This window comes from Danio rerio, chromosome 13 (genome assembly GCF_049306965.1).
Source record: "Danio rerio strain Tuebingen ecotype United States chromosome 13, GRCz12tu, whole genome shotgun sequence".
In the NCBI taxonomy this organism is placed as follows: Eukaryota; Metazoa; Chordata; class Actinopteri; order Cypriniformes; family Danionidae; genus Danio; species Danio rerio.
Genome location: NC_133188.1, coordinates 46,032,501 through 46,050,168, shown reverse-complemented (window position 1 = coordinate 46,050,168; position 17,668 = coordinate 46,032,501). Strand labels below are relative to the sequence as shown.

At 37.5% G+C, this 17,668-nt stretch overlaps 1 protein-coding gene across 12 annotated transcripts in view; it reads right to left on the bottom strand.

The window, feature by feature from the left end:
- cpeb3 (cytoplasmic polyadenylation element binding protein 3) overlaps positions 1-17,668 on the bottom strand; it is a 73,730-nt gene that overhangs the window by 3,715 nt on the left and 52,347 nt on the right. For all 12 annotated transcript variants that reach the window (XM_009307546.5, XM_009307544.5, XM_009307545.5 and 9 more), the window contains 2 exon segments: positions 3,996-4,114; positions 1,930-2,044 (listed from right to left, as the gene is read on the bottom strand). In XM_009307546.5, the coding sequence (XP_009305821.1) occupies positions 1,930-2,044; positions 3,996-4,114 (234 nt within the window).

The following is a 17,668-nucleotide window of genomic DNA, read 5'->3' as shown; positions in this document are numbered from 1 at the left end:
ATTAAGAAGATAAAGGTTCCACTTGAAATATATTTTTAACATGCAGTTTATTTATAAAAGAAAATAATAATGACAAACTAATCTACAGAGCAAAAAATATCTACAGAGAAAGAGAAAGCTTTGAGTTTATTCTTTTTTTATTTATTTTTTATTTAACAGTAAATTATTACAGCATAATGAAACATTATGAACTATAGAAGGAACAGAGGATGCCAGGGGGATAAAACAGTAAACAAGAAAAACAAAACACAATAAGTTAAATAAGAGATACATATAAAATAAAGCTTAAAAAAAAAATACAATATTAAGAGTGTAAATATTTCAAAACGAAGTAACGCTTTTTACAAGGGAATTTTAAATAGGGCATGACAAGATAATGTTTTCCTAGCCTTAGGGCTCTATTTTGACGGTCCATGTGCAGAGCGCAAAACGCAGGGCGCAAACGCTTTCAAGGCGTGTCAGAACGCATTTTTGCTAATTTAAGGACGGGAAAATCTGCTTTGCGCCATGGCGCATGGTCTAAAAGGGTTGAGTTTATTTTCTTACTGAGTTATAGGTGTGTTTTGAGAATAAACCAATTAGAGCCTCATCTCCCATTTCCTTTAAGAGCCAGCTGCGTCACGCCATAAGCGCATTTTGACGTAAAGTAAGTTCACTTTCGCTTTTGCTCTCGTGGATAGGGAAACCTTACCACACAGACATCAATTAGCCTATAAATAATTAATTTCGTTTGTTAAGCACAAAGATTTGTTTAAAACTATTTCTAAATTCAGTTCTAATTTCTAGCAAACGAATAAATCAACAATAATGGCCAAATGTGGTCAAAATACTGAGTTATTTCCAAATACACCTGCCATGCCCCATATGGTCTAAAATTTGACAGGTGGACAAATCTAAGCTTGTTTTTAATAAAGCAAATATAAATATGGATATAATAAACAATACTGCTAATAATAATAACATTATACAAAAGCAAATTGAATGAACTGAAAAAACCTCCCGAGATGAAGACAGTATGAAGGCAGTGGTTTTTAAATCTTCATGCAGGCTAGAAATTAATATGTTTTGTAATATTTTAATCATTTATATTTATATCCTGTATATATCCTTATATATATATATATATATATATATATATATATATATATATATATATATATATATATATATATATATATATATATATACTCTTAAGATAATATATCTTTTTCATATGTAAAGATATTTGCGTATTGCATCTTGTGGTTAGTGTGTAAGCCAGGCGCACTTTGCGCCAGACAATAGACCGACTTTGTTCTGGTCTAAAGATCAGACTATTTACAGTTTCTCAAAATAGCAACGCGCCAAAACACGCCTGCTTTTTAAGACCAGAACGCCTATGGGCGCACATTTGAGCGCAAATGCATTTGCTATTTAAACAGCATGGCGAAACACCTCGAAATGACCCTTGCGCCGAGCTAAAAGTACCAAAAGACTATTGCGCCGCGCCTTGCGCCACATTGCGCCGGGTGTATGATAAGGCCCTTAGTGTTTCCTGAACCAGAAAGTGTTTCAAAGTATTGTTTCAATTCTTCAATGAATAACTTAAAAAGCGGTTTATTATTGGAGAATTTGCATTTATGGATATGATATTTAGCAAGTAAAAGTAAAAGATTTATTCACAAATTTGCAAAAGTTAGCTTTGAGTTTCAGTGGGGCCACATACCTGAAATTGCTTAGGGCCCCAAAATCACTACAAGTCCTGTGATAAAAGCTTCCGCATTAGGAATATTTGATACTGGCAAAAGCCTCTAATATAACAGCACACTCTTTCTTTTTTTCCATTAGTCAGTCAATGACATATCTTGCTAAGAAGAAACTATACTGTATAAGTAAAGGTATAAACACTGGCCTTGGTGTTGTATTTGTGGATCGGTTTGAGATATTCACCTGCGCGCAGAGGTCGAGGAACACCTCCTACAAAGATGGTCTTGCGCGGGTCAAGAGGCTGAGATCCATCCATCACAAAATCACTGTCACTGAGGTTCCACGGGCGAATCTGAACCTGAGGAGGAGTGTTGGAATATCAAGCCAATTCCATGCGTGTTTAATAAGAAAAGGTCTGGAGATTGTTTTCTTCAATGCCAAAAATATTAGTAATTTATTAGATACAAATGAATAATTCGATGACAGAGCTCTGGGTTACGTTACCCCAATGCAATACAAGAATTACATTCAGGAGGTTCGCAACTAACTTATATTTCCTGACTTCAGCATATGTACACAACTGATCTTAACAGGTGAAGTTTTGGTTTAACGTCTCTTATTAGTCACTCTGCAGTCTCTTGGCTCTTTGTACCCCTAGACATACTTCCTCTTTCTGCAACCCTTCTCTGCATACCAGAACTGAACAATTACATGCATCTTTAATATATTTCACAACTTCTACAAATATCATGACAACTTGTGACATGTCCAGACAGCAGTCTGGAACAAACCTAAATTTATTCTTATTCTGCTTTTTACACTAGTCAGCAGTTCTTCTAAAAAGTATGCAGCACAGTAAAAAAAAGGAAATGTGTCTGGTCAAGATGTGTTATAATACAATAGAAAAGATGGATTAATCTGTTGTTAGTCTAAACATTTTTCTAATAAAAAAAGACACAAAAGTAATAAAAATAAATTCCTTTTTCCAACAGGAGAAATCACTGAGCTCTGTTTTTCTCAGAGGAGGAGATCGCCTCTATTGAAATACTAAAGTATACTCAAAAGTATTCTGTCACTGAGCTTAGGAAAATAATATGATTTAATCAAAAGATAATTATAAAAGATATCATTTTATTATTTTTATTTCTATCATTAACATATTATTTGTATTTTTAAATAATTAATACACATTTTAAATATTTAAATATACTAACCTGTTTTTATTAATAATATTGAATGATGAAATCAATGATAACAAAATGCATGTATATATGCACGCACACACACATTTTAAATCAAGTTTCAGGTTTGCTTGCAGTAAAATTATTTATTAGAGACAATTATTTTAGAATCTTACAATTATCACACTATTTACTGATGGTTACATTTTTTTTTCTTTTTAATTCCTAAGGATTTAAAAATATATATATTTATATCAATAAAATTTCATATGTTACATCTATTTAAAAAAACAGAATATATTTAAAAGTTATTATAATTAACAGAAACTAATATTATTAATACTACTGAATGAGAAATGAATGATAACATATTTATAGATATTTAAAATTGTAATATGGTTATATTAACTTTCAGGTTTTTATAAAATAATATTTTATTTCAGTTAATGTGTATTTTATTTCAAGTAGCAAAAAAGTTTTAGAAAGTTTTGGTTGTAGTTTTATTTTAGAACTTTCTTTTTTATTTGTATATTTTTTCTATTTAATTCATATATTATTTATTTTAAATATATTAATTCTGTCTGTTGCACTTTTCTCTTTGAACATTTGCCTCATAACATCTTTGAAAACAATACAAATCAAAAAGTTGATCACAAAAAGAATACCAACTCCATGTCAAACCATCTGAAACATGTTCATTGTATGCAGTCATTCAGTCTAGATAAGGTGCTCGCTACACTGGTTTGGATGGCAGAAACTTCACTATGCCTGTTACAGTAAACAATATATTGACTTATAGCGCAATGCATGAACATGACCTCAATCATTTTTTAATTTCATGAAACTCACAGGCCAAGAAAAGGTGAATTTTCACATTGTTTAAAATCTGCAGTCCACTTGCAGAAAAGTTATGATTCACAAATAACATTAAAGCCAAAAAGGACATTTGCATGTGGATTTTGAGCCTTGAATGTGTTTATGCCAATGTAAATCCTGTTGTAGAATCACTATATAAACAGGCATAAATTGGTCATAAAATTAAAATAATATCACCTATTGCAAACATTTCTATGACAATATATCGCACAACAAAAAGGACTTATCATGACAGGCCTATGATTCACTCACTGGTTTGTCTTTTATGGTGGGACTTGAGACACACAGGTAGAGTTTTCCATCCTCCTCGATGCAGGCGTCGATGAGGGCCTGAACCGAACTTTCCTCCTGGAACAGCAGGAAAGCATAACCTGCGAGAGGAAGAGCATGAGAGATGAGACAATCTCTGGCTGAACAGAGTCTGAGTGAAGCCAAGAGAACAAACACTTGAGCTGAGAGATTCAGGAAACACAGCACCACTGCAGACGCCAGAAACACTGCAAACAACCAACAGTAACTAGCAGTTAACACCAGCTCCAGCACACACTTTCAGAGTGATTTACACATTTAGTGTACACAGGAAAAAGTCATTCATTGGATTTACTTTTTTTTTTTTAAGGTAAGTGACTGCAAACAATTAATACGGTCTAAATTTAAACAAACAAATTTAATTTAATAATGTTCAGCTTATTTTGTTTGTTTAAATTCAGCCCGTATTTATTGTTTGCAGTCACATACCTTACAAAAAAAAATATGTAAATCCAATCAATCAATTTTTCCAGTGTAACAGCACAGCCGCAAAATACTAATAATTCATTGCCATGTTAAATCTTTACATTTTCCACTATCCTAGGTTTTATTCATTCGTAAATAATAATTTAAAATATACTAAAATGTACATTGATTACTTACTTTTTTATATGTTTTGTATACTTTGCATTTCAAATGCAAGAAATGTGTCTGCTTTTTTTTTTCAATATAAATTGTCAAAACGTGTAAAATACACTCACTGGCCACTTTATTAGGTACAACTAACTAGCACTAGGTTGGACCCACTTTTGCCTTCAGAACTGCCTTAATCCTTCATGGCATCGATTCAACAATGTACTAGAAATATTCCTCAAGAGATTTTGGTCTATATTGACATGATAGCATCACGCAGTTGCTGCAGATTTGACAGCTGCACATCCATGATGTGAATCTCCCAAAGGTGCTCTATTGGATTGAGATTTGGTGACTGTGGAGGCCATTTGAGTGACTTATTTTAATGTTGGAGAAATGAGTCTGAGATGACTGCTGGAAGTAGCCATCAAAAGATGGGTACACTGTGGTCATGAAGGGATGCACATGGTCAGCAACAATACTCAGGTAGACTGCTACTGCCTCGAGGTTGGATGTGTTGTGTGTTCAGACATGCTCTTCTGCATACTTTGGTTGTAAGTTACTGTTGCCTTTCTATTAGCTCAAACCAGTCCGGCCATTCTACTCTGACCTTTGGAACTGCCCAGAACTGGATATTTTCTCTTTTTCAGACCATTCTCTGTAAACCCAAGAGATGGTTGTGCGTGAAAATCCCAGTAGATCAGCCATTTATGAAATACTCAGACCAGCCTGTCTGGCACCCACAACCATGACACGTTCAAATTCACCTAAATCACATTTCTTCCCCATTCTGATGCTCGGTTTTTAATCATCAGCAGATCATCTCGATCATGTTCCTGCCATGTGCTTGGCTAATTAGAAATTTGTGTTAACGAGCAGTTGGACAAGTGTACCTAATAATGTGACCAGTAAATGTATAATAAATGCCAAAAATAATATATACACTGAATTATGATGAAGCATATTATGATTGCAGATATCTCTAGACATTTTATTTGAATAGTAAAACGGACACTTTATTTACATTTGAAATGCAACGTATATTTTTTGAAAATAACATAACATGAATATTCTAAATTAAAAACAGGTATATTTAATATAACATACATAATATAATATAATATAATATAATATAATATAATATAATATAATATAATATAATATAATATAATATAATATAATATAATATAATATAATATAATATGCTGGTGCTCTGGTTCACCAGACCCCAAAGACATGCCGTATAGGTGAGTTATATATATCATGTCATAAAAAAGCGAACAAAATGTTTTATTTTCTAATTTGTGAGAAATATTTTTAGACTTGTATATAATAAAATCTTACCCAACCCCATTCCTACTAAAGCAATATTAGACAGAAGTATTTTCAAGTGTTTTCTTGAGTTCTTTTCCTACAGCTGTATAGTGCACACTTCAGTGAGGGCACAAAAACAGCACAACAGAGCTTGTAGATAATGTGGGCGGGGCATCTGTGGGTGGGACGGGGTTACATTTCTCTTTATCCATATGGACTTGCATCTTATGTTTATGGCTCTGTAAATATTGTACATGTTTGCTGTATTGTGTTTTATTCTTGCCGGTTTTCTTTATTATTATTATTATTATTATTATTTTTCTTTTTTATAATGTAAAGCCTAACCAGGGACGAGGGCTGCAAATTAGCTTTATGCTATATGCCCTATGTACACAACATCGGTTATCTTTGTATAACAATGTCAAGTGTAGTGTCCCTGTAAAATAAACGAGCAAATAAAAAAAAATAAAAATTATGGGCAGGGCTATTATGAGGTGAATTCAGGACAGTGTGTTTCCTGCAGCTGAGACAGAACACTGGAATGTGTCATTATGAAATATTATAGTCACGATTTTCATTCAACTGAATCTTCAAACTAAAGAACCAAGTCTAATATTATAACAATTCATAACTCATGTATGTTAATTTATCACAGATTTCACTGAACTTTAATGCTGAACGTGGGATTATTATGGTGGCTTGAAAAGCCAACATACTGTTATCTCACTTAAACTTATTATGGTGGCTTGAAAAGCCAACATACTGTTATCTCACGTAAACTTATTATTAGGCTGGCTTGTGTAGCAAGCCAGACTACTGTTATCCTATTAAACTTATTAGGCTGGCTTGTGTAGCAAGCCAGACTACTGTTATCCTATTAAACTTATTATTAGGCTGGCTTGTGTAGCAAGCCAGACTACTGTTATCCTATTAAACTTATTATTATTATTATTATTATTTATATTATTATTCTTCTTCTGAGACTAAAAATTAAACTCTATCTCCACCTAGACCTTTCAAGCTATGACCATCAAACTCGGGTCAGACCTCCGAACTATTCTGACTCGAGTTGCTATATCCTTTCCGACTGATCCGACTTTCGGTTTTCCGAAAAACGTCCCGGGACCGTCGGAAAAATCCCATAGACGTAACATTGGATCAAACTTTGTGACCTCATAACTCCGCATCAGAATGTCACACAGACTTCTAACTGGGCTCATTTAACTCAGACTATCAAACTGCCAATGACTGACCACCTTTAAACTTTCTGGCCACGCCCTAGCAACCACTTTTGGACCCTAGAAACCGTCCCATAGACTTCCATTGCAAAATACTCTCATTGACTTTGCATGGGATCAAACTTTGTGAGCTCATAACTCTGCATCAGACTGTCCTACAGACTAATGATTGAGCTCATTTAACTCAGTCTAGCCAGCAGCCAATCACTGATGTCCTTTTAACTTTCTAGCCACACCCTAACAACCAGATACTGCACCCTAGCAACTGTCCCATAGACTGCCATTAAAGAGGTTCAGACTGATATTGTCATGCTGCAGTGTGATAGAGACATGGGGGTTGTTTTTAACTGTTCATACTGGCAAGAAGCTTTGATACATCATCAGTCTAAGCTGTCAATCAACTCCATAGCAACAAAACAGACTAACCTAGCAACGATATAACAGCAGCTATATCTCAGCATCAGAACATCGTAGAGAGGTGGGGGTTGGCTTGTTTGACTCATGCTCGCACACCATCTATCTATCTATCTATCTATCTATCTATCTATCTATCTATCTATCTATCTATCTATCTATCTATCTATCTATCTATCTACCTACTATTTTAATCTATCTATCTATCTATCTATCTATCTATCTATCTATCTATCTATCTATCTATCTATCTATCTATCTATAAACTGCTTCTATCTATCTATCTATCTATCTATCTATCTATCTATCTATCTATCTATCTATCTATCTATCTATCTAACTATCTATCTATCTATCTATCTATCTATCTATCTATCTATCTATCTATCTATCTATCTATCTATCTATCTATCATGCTAACAACATGCTAATTCATGCTAGAAACATGCTAGTTACATGCTAATTCATGCTAGAATCATGCTAGTCACATGCTAATTCATGCTAGAATCATGCTAGTCACATGCTAATCATGCTAGAATCATGCTAACAACATGCTAATTCATGCTAGAATCATGCTAGTCACATGCCAATTCATGCTAACAACATGCTAATTCATGCTAGAATCATGCTAGTAACATGCTAATTCATGTTAGAATCATGCTAACAACATGCTAATTCATGCTAGAATCATGCTAGTAGCATGCTAATTCATGTTAGAATCATGCTAACAACATGCTAATTCATGCTAGAATCATGCTAGTAACATGCTAATTCATGTTAGAATCATGCTAACAACATGCTAATTCATGCTAGAATCATGCTAGTTACATGCTAATTCATGCTAGAATCATGCTAATCACATGCTAATTCATGCTAGAATCATGCTAGTTACATGCTAATTCATGCTAGAATCATGCTAGTCTCATGCTAATTCATGCTAGAATCATGCCAGTCACATGCTAATTCATACTAGAATCATGCTAACAACATGCTAATTCATGCTAGAATCATGCTAGTCACATGCTAATTCATGCTAGAATCATGCTAACAACATGCTAATTCATGCTAGAATCATGCTAGTAACATGCTAATTCATGTTAGAATCATGCTAACAACATGCTAATTCGTGCTAGAATCATGCTAGTAGCATGCTAATTCATGCTAGAATCGTGCTAACAACATGCTAATTCATGCTAGAATCATGCTAGTAACATGCTAATTCATGCTAGAATCATGCTAGTAACATACTAATTCATGCTAGAATCATGCTAACAACATGCTAATTCATGCTAGAATCATGCTAGTAACATGCTAGTTCATGCTAGAATCATGCTAACAACATGCTAATTCATGCTAGAATCGTGCTAATTCATGCCAAAATCATGCTAGTAACATGCTAATTCATGCTAGAATCATGCTAGTAACATGCTAATTCATGCTAGAATCGTGCTAGTAACATGCTAATTCATACTAGAATCATGCTAGTAACATGCTAATTCATGCTAGAATTATGCTAACAACATGCTAATTCATGCTAGAATCATGGTAGTAACATGCTAATTCATGCTAGAATCGTGCTAACAACATGCTAAATCATGCTAGAATCATGCTAACAACATGCTAAATCATGCTAGAATCATGCTAACAACATGCTAATTCATGCTAGAATCATGCTAACAACATGCTAATTCATGCTAGAATCATGCTAACATTATGCTAATTCATGCTAGAATCATGCTAACAACATCTATCTATCTATCTATCTATCTATCTATCTATCTATCTATCTATCTTTTCATACTTTTTAAAACTGTTTAAATAAACTATTACCGTCAGGCTTTCACAAGCCAGCCTCAAAGTTTGTTCTCAAACTTTAAGAATCTAGTTATTCTTCTTCTTCTTCTTATTCTTCTGAGACTAATTTCTAAGTGTATCTCCTCCTAAACTTTTCAAGCTTCATACTTCAAACTTTCGTCAAACCTTCAAACTGGTCTGACTCGGGTTGCTATATCCTTTCCGACTGATCCGACTTTCGGTTTTCCGAAAAACGACCCGGAAAATTCCCAAAATTCCCATTGACTTAACATTGGGTCAAACTTTGTGACCTCATAACTCTGCATCAGACTGTCCTACAGACTTCTAACTGGGCTCATTTAACTCAGTCTAGCCAGCAGCCAATAACTGATGACCTTTTAACTTACTAGCCACTCCCTAGCAACCACTTTTGGCACCCTAGCAACTGTCCCATAGACTTCCATTGTAAAAGACTGCCATTGACTTAACATTGAGTCAACCTTTGTGAGCTCATAACCCTGCATCAGTCTGTCCTACAGACTAGAGTCAGGCCTCATTCAACTCAGTAGCCAATCACTGATGACCTTTAGACTTACTAGCCACTCCCTAGCAACCACTTATGGCACCCTAGCAACTGTCCCGTAGACTTCCATTGTAAAAGACTCTCATTGACTTAACATGGGATCAAACTTTGTGAGCTCATAACTCTGCATCAGACTGTCATACAGACTAATGGCTGAGCTCATTTAACTCAGACTACCAAACTGCCAATAACTGATGAGCTTTTAACTTTCTAGCCACACCCCTAACTACCACATACTGCACCCTAGCAACTGTCCCGTAGACTTCCATTACAAAAGACTCTCATTGACTTAACATGGGATCAAACTTTGTGAGCTCATAACTCTGCATCAGACTGTCATACAGACTAATGGCTGAGCTCATTTAACTCAGACTACCAAACTGCCAATAACTGATGAGATTTTAACTTTCTAGCCACACCCCTAACTACCACATACTGCACCCTAGCAACTGTCCCGTAGACTTCCATTAAAATAGGCCAAGATGCATATCTTTGCAAAGCAGTGTCATAGAGACATGGGGGTTGGTTCTTTGACTAAGACAACCAACCACATTCAAGTTCACTCTGTAACCTCGCCCATAGCAACAAAACAGAATACCCTAGCAACCATTCATCAACAGCTATATCTCAGCATCAGAACATCGTAGAGACTTGGAGATTGGCTCGTTTGACTCATGCTAGCAAACGGAACTTCCTATATGCTACACATGCTAGCAGTGACTAGCTAGATGCTAATATTGACTAGCCAAGTACTGTAACTTGCTAGAAATGCTTACTAAGTATAAATGTTTTATCAAGCATGTATGTGAGGCTTGCCTAGTAACCAACCAGGGTACCCTAGCAACTGCCTAGCAACCACCCAAATTACCCTAGCAACCGCCTAGCAACCACCTAGCAACGGCCTAGTAATGCCTTAGTAAGGGCCTAGCGACCACTCAGGACACCCTAGCAACCGCCTAGCAACGCCTTAGCAACCACTCAGAATACCTTAGCAACTACCTAGCAACACCTTAGCAACCACCTAGCAACCACTCAGAACACCCTAGCAACTGCCTAGTAACGCCTTAGCAACTACCTAGCAACCACTCAGGACACCCTAGCAACCGCCTAGCAACACCTTAGCAACCACCTAGCAACCACTCAGGACACCCTAGCAACCACCTAGCAACACCTTAGCAACCACTCAGAATACCCTAGCAACCATCTAGCAACCACTTAGGACACCTTAGCAACCACCTAGCAACACCTTAGCAACCACCTAGCAACCACTCAGAACACCCTAGCAACCGCCTAGCAACACCTTAGCAACCACCTAGCAACCACTTACTACACCCTAGCAACCGCCTAGCAACACCTTAGCAACCACTTATGACACCTTAGCAACCACCAAGCAACCACTCAGAACACCCTAGCAACCGCCTAGCAACACCTTAGCAACCACCTAGCAACCACTCAGGACACCCTAGCAACCACCTAGCAACACCTTAGCAACCACCTAGCAACCACTCAGGACACCCTAGCAACCACCTAGCAACGCCTTAGCAACCACTCAGAATACCCTAGCAACCACCTAGCAACCACTTAGGACACCTTAGCGACCACTCAGAACACCATAGCAACCGCCTAGCAACACCTTAGCAACCACCTAGCAACCACTTACTACACCCTAGCAACCGCCTAGCAACACCTTAGCAACCACTTAGGACACCTTAGCAACCACCTAGCAACCACTCAGAACACCCTAGCAACCGCCTAGCAACACCTTAGCAACCACCTAGCAACCACTCAGGACACCCTAGCAACCACCTAGCAACACCTTAGCAACCACCTAGCAACCACTCAGGACACCCTAGCAACCACCTAGCAACGCCTTAGCAACCACTCAGAATACCCTAGCAACCACCTAGCAACCACTTAGGACACCTTAGCAACCACCTAGCAACACCTTAGCAACCACTCAGAACACCATAGCAACCGCCTAGCAACACCTTAGCAACCACCTAGCAACCACTCAGAATACCCTAGCGACCACCTTGCAACACCTTAGTAACCACTTAGCAACTAGTCAGAACACCTTAGCAACTGCCTAGCACCACCTTAGCAACCACCTAGCAACCATTCAAAACACCCTAGCAACCGTCTAGCAACACCTTAGCAACCACCTAGCAACTAGTCAGACCACCTTAGCAACTGCCTTGCACCACCTTAGCAACCACCTAGCAACCACTTAAAACACCCTAGCAACCGCCTAGTAAAATGCTAATTCATGCTAGAATCATGCTAACAACATGCTAATTCATGCTAGAATCATGCTAGTAACATGCTAATTTATGCTAGAATTATGCTAACAACATGCTAATTCATGCTAGAATCATGCTAGTAACATGCTAATTCATGCTAGAATTATCCTAGTAGCATGCTAATTCATGCTACAATCATGCTAGTAACATGCTAATTCATGCTAGAATCACGCTAACAACATGCTAATTCATGCTAGAATCATGCTAGTAACGTGCTAATTCATGCTAGAATCATGCTAACAACATGCTAATTCATGTAAGAATCATGCTACTAACATGCTAATTCATGCTAGTAATATGTTAATTCAAGCTAAAATCATACTAACATTCTATTTACACTTTAAAACCACTTCAAACTTTCAGATTCGGCTTTTCAAGCCACCATAAAGTTTGTCCTCAAACTTTAATATCTAGTTATTATTCTGCTTCTTCTTCTTCTTCTTCTTTCTTCTGAGACTAATTTTAAAGTCTATCTCCTCCTAACCCTTTCAAGCTTCATACCTCAAACTTTCGTCAAACCTTCAAACTGGTCTGACTCGGGTTGCTATATCTTTTCCGACTGATCCGACTTTCGGTTTTCCGAAAAACGACCCGGAAAATTCCCAAAATTCCCATTGACTTAACATTGGGTCAAACTTTGTCACCTCATAACTCTGCATCAGACTGTCCTACAGACTTCTAACTGGGCTCATTTAACTCAGTCTAGCCAGCAGCCAATAACTGATGACCTTTAAACTTACTAGCCACTCCCTAGCAACCACTTTTGGCACCCTAGCAACTGTCCCATAGACTTCCATTGTAAAAGACTGCCATTGACTTAACATTGAGTCAACCTTTGTGAGCTCATAACTCTGCATCAGACTGTCCTACAGACTAGAGTCAGGCCTCATTCAACTCAGTCTAGTCAGTAGCCAATCACTGATGGCCTTTAGACTTACAAGCCACTCCCTAGCAACCACTTATGGCACCCTAGCAACTGTCCCGTAGACTTCCATTCAAAAGACTCTCATTGACTTAACATGGGATCAAACTTTGTGAGCTCATAACTCTGCATCAGACTGTCATACAGACTAATGGCTGAGCTCATTTAACTCAGACTACCAAACTGCCAATAACTGATGAGCTTTTAATTTTCTAGCCACACCCCTAACTACCACATACTGCACCCTAGCAACTGTCCCGTAGACTTCCATTACAAAAGACTCTCATTGACTTAACATGGGATCAAACTTTGTGAGCTCATAACTCAGCATCAGACTGTCATAGAGACTAATGGCTGAGCTCATTTAACTCAGTCTAGCCAGCAGCCAATCACTGATGGCCTTTTAACTTTCTAGCCACACCCCTAACTACCACATACTGCACCCTAGCAACTGTCCTATATAATGTAATTAGCTGTGCTATCAAATGCTTATAAATCTAACATACTAATGACATGCCAATCATGCTAGCAACATACTACTCATATGCTAATCATGCTAATGACATGCTAACTCATACTGGAAACATGCTAATGACATGCTAATTTGAACTAGAATCATGCTAGTAACATGCTAATTCATACTAGACTCATGTTAATAACTGGCCTACATGCATATCTTTGCATAGCAGTGTCCTATTGACTTGGGGGATGGCTCATCTGACTCAGACAACCAATGAGCATCTCAATATGATAATAAAGCTCACAAGCCACGCCCCCAAATTGATTCCATAGACTTTCATTAAAATAGGCCAAGATGCATATCTTTGCATAGCAGTGTCATAGAGACAAGGGGGTTGGTTCATTTGACTAAGACAACCAACCACATTCAAGTTCACTCTGTAATCTCGCCCATAGCAACAAAACAGAGTACCCTAGCAACCATTCATCAACAGCTATATCTCAGCATCAGAACATCGTAGAGACTTGGAGATTGGCACGTTTGACTCATGCTAGCATACGGAACTTCCTATATGCTACACATGCTAGCAGTGACTAGCTACATGCTAATATTGACTAGCCAAGTACTGTAACTTGCTAGAAATGCTTACTAAGTATAAATGTTTTATCAAGCATGTATGTGAGGCTTGCCTAGTAACCAACCAGGGTACCCTAGCAACTGCCTAGCAACCACCCAAACTACCCTAGCAACCGCCTAGCAACGGCCTAGTAATGCCTTAGTAAGGGCCTAGCGACCACTAAGGACACCCTAGCAACCGCCTAGCAACGCCTTAGCAACCACTCAGAATACCTTAGCAACCACCTAGCAACACCTTAGCAACCACCTAGCAACCACTTGGGACACCTTAGCAACCGCCTAGCAACACCTTAGCAACCACCTAGGAACCACTTAGGACACCCTAGCAACCGCCTAGCAACACCTTAGCAACCACCTAGCAACACCTTAGCAACCACCTAGCAACCACTTAGCAACACCTTAGCAACCACCTAGCAACCACTCAGAACACCCTAGCAACTGCTTAGCAACGCCTTAGCAACCACCTAGCAACCACTCAGGACACCCTAGCAACCACCTAGCAACACCTTAGCAACCACCTAGCAACCACTCAGGACACCCTAGCAACCACCTAGCAACGCCTTAGCAACCACTCAGAATACCCTAGCAACCGCCTAGCAACACCTTAGCAACCACCTAGCAACCACTTAGGACACCCTAGCAACCGCCTAGCAACACCTTAGCAACCACCTAGCAACACCTTAGCAACCACCTAGCAACCACTTAGGGCACCTTTGCAACCACCTAGCAACACCTTAGCAACCACCTAGCAACCACTCAGAACACCCTAGCAACCGCCTAGCAAGACCTTAGCAACCATCTAGCAACCACTTAGGACACCCTAGCAACCGCCTAGCAACACCTTAGCAACCACCTAGCAACACCTTAGCAACCACCAAGCAACCACTTAGGATACCTTAGCAACCACCTAGCAACACCTTAGCAACCACTCAGAACACCCTAGCAACCGCCTAGCAACACCTTAGCAACAACCTAGCAACCACTCAGAATACCCTAGCGACCACCTTGCAACACCTTAGTAACCACTAAGCAACTAGTCAGAACACCTTAGCAACTGCCTAGCACCACCTTAGCAACCACCTAGCAACCACTCAAAACACCCTAGCAACCGTCTAGCAACACCTTAGCAACCACCTAGCAACTAGTCAGACCACCTTAGCAACTGCCTGGCACCACCTTAGCAACCACTTAAAACACCCTAGCAACCGCCTAGTAAAATGCTAATTCATGCTAGAATTATGCTAACAACATGCTAATTCATGCTAGAATCATACTAGTAACATGCTAATTTATGCTAGATTTATGCTAACAACATGCTAATTCATGCTAGAATCATGCTAGTAACATGCTAATTCATGCTAGAATCATGCTAACATGCTAATTCATGTAAGAATCATGCTACTAACATGCTAATTCATGCTAGAATTATCCAAGTAGCATGCTAATTCATGCTAGAATCATGCTAGTAACATGCTAATTCATGCTAGAATCACGCTAACAACATGCTAATTCATGTTAGAAACATGCTAGTAACTTGCTAATTCATGCTAGAATCATGCTAACAACATGCTAATTCATGTAAGAATCATGCTACTAACATGCTAATTCATGCTAGTAATATGTTACCTCAAGCTAAAATCATACTAACATGCTATTTACACTTTAAAACCACTTCAAACTTTCAGATTCGGCTTTTCAAGCCACCATAAAGTTTGTCCTCAAACTTTACTATCTAGTTCATTTTATAAAGCAACAAAGAGTGATTACTGACTAAAGTTTTTCTGTCACTTTCAGACTGTTACTGTATATACATGCTGTGTGTGTATGTGTGTGTGTGTGTGTGTGTGTGTGTGTGTGTGTGTGTGTGTGTGTGAGTGTGTGTTTGTGTATGTGTGAATTAGTGCCTTACATCACTATGTTAGTTTGAGAAGCTCAGGAGGAAAGCCAGCAGAAAGAAAAGAAAAGCACACAGCGTTCTGCCTCAGGGAAACAGACGCACAGAAATATGAACAACCTTGGGAAAGTGAATCAAAAGAAACTTCAAAAGACATCAGAGAGCTTGATGTACAAGCATTCGAGTTATGAGAGTCAGGGGTTTCATCTCCAGAGACTGAAATCATCTATACGTCTAACAAATAAATGCAGAAGAATTAAATGGGTTTTGCTACTTGGTGGGAGATTTTAATGAATAATGAGGATGTTTTGAGGCAACTATTTAATAATGTAAACATTTAAATACAGTGGTCAACATTCAAAGTGAACCAAAAATGTTTTTCAAAATTGTCCTAGAACAAGAATAGGTGTTATTCAATAGTTTTAGGACAACTGTGATAAAAGTTAATTTATAATATAGCATTATTATCCATTTTCCTCCTTACACTAAAATCCTTAACCTTTTTAAAACCTCAATAGTTTGGTTTTTATAAAGGCAAGGTAAGTTTATTTATATAGCACACTATACATAGTGGCAATTCAAAATGCGTTACATAAACAGGAATAAAAAAGAGAAGAGTAAATAAAATAGAAAAAAATATATATAAAAACAGATGAAAGCAGCATAAAGACATATCAGACTTTTCTCATTTTACTCTGGGACTTTCCCATTCTGGTGATCTTCCCCCTATGTGGACTTTTTCGGTACATATTAATCTATTGGACGTCTTCAACAGATTCGATTTTTTACCTAGGATCGAAAAGTGAAGCTTTACAGCTCTAATTATGTGCCCCCCAATTTCAACTTCCTTCTGGAAGTTAACCCCTGATTTTAACCCCCTCCTGGGAGTAGATCCCTTTAGCTAGCCAAACATAATAAAAAGTCTTGAGCTCAGCCAGACGGCAAGGGACTTTAACCCTTAAACAGGAATAAAAGAGACAAGTATAAAAAAATTAAAACAAATAATAAAAAAAACTGATTAAAATGTGTTAAAACAGGTTATAAAAGAATGAAAAAGAAAAAGAAAGACATATTAGTGAGGTCTGTAAAATACATTCTATATTTTTGTATTATATGGATGTGTGTGTTTTGACTTTTTTTGTAATTTTGTTTAGTTCAGGAATTTGTTATATTTAGGTATTCAGGTAATTTTAGTTTACCAGGCAGAACTGGCGGGTTCTTGATTTCTTGGCAACCAGCTCTAATAAAAATAGCTTAAACAATAAATATAAATACATGTTTCATATTTCTACTTCACTCTTAATCAGTATTCTGTTACTTTTAAAATATTTAAATAAATTAAAAAACCTAAATTATATAAAAATAATTTATAATATAACCGGGTGGCACTCCTGTCAGCTAGGACCAGGAAACTGAGGCTATAAATCGCAAAGGCTCACCAAAATTGGACAATAGAAGATTGGAAAATGTTGCCTGCTCTAATGAATC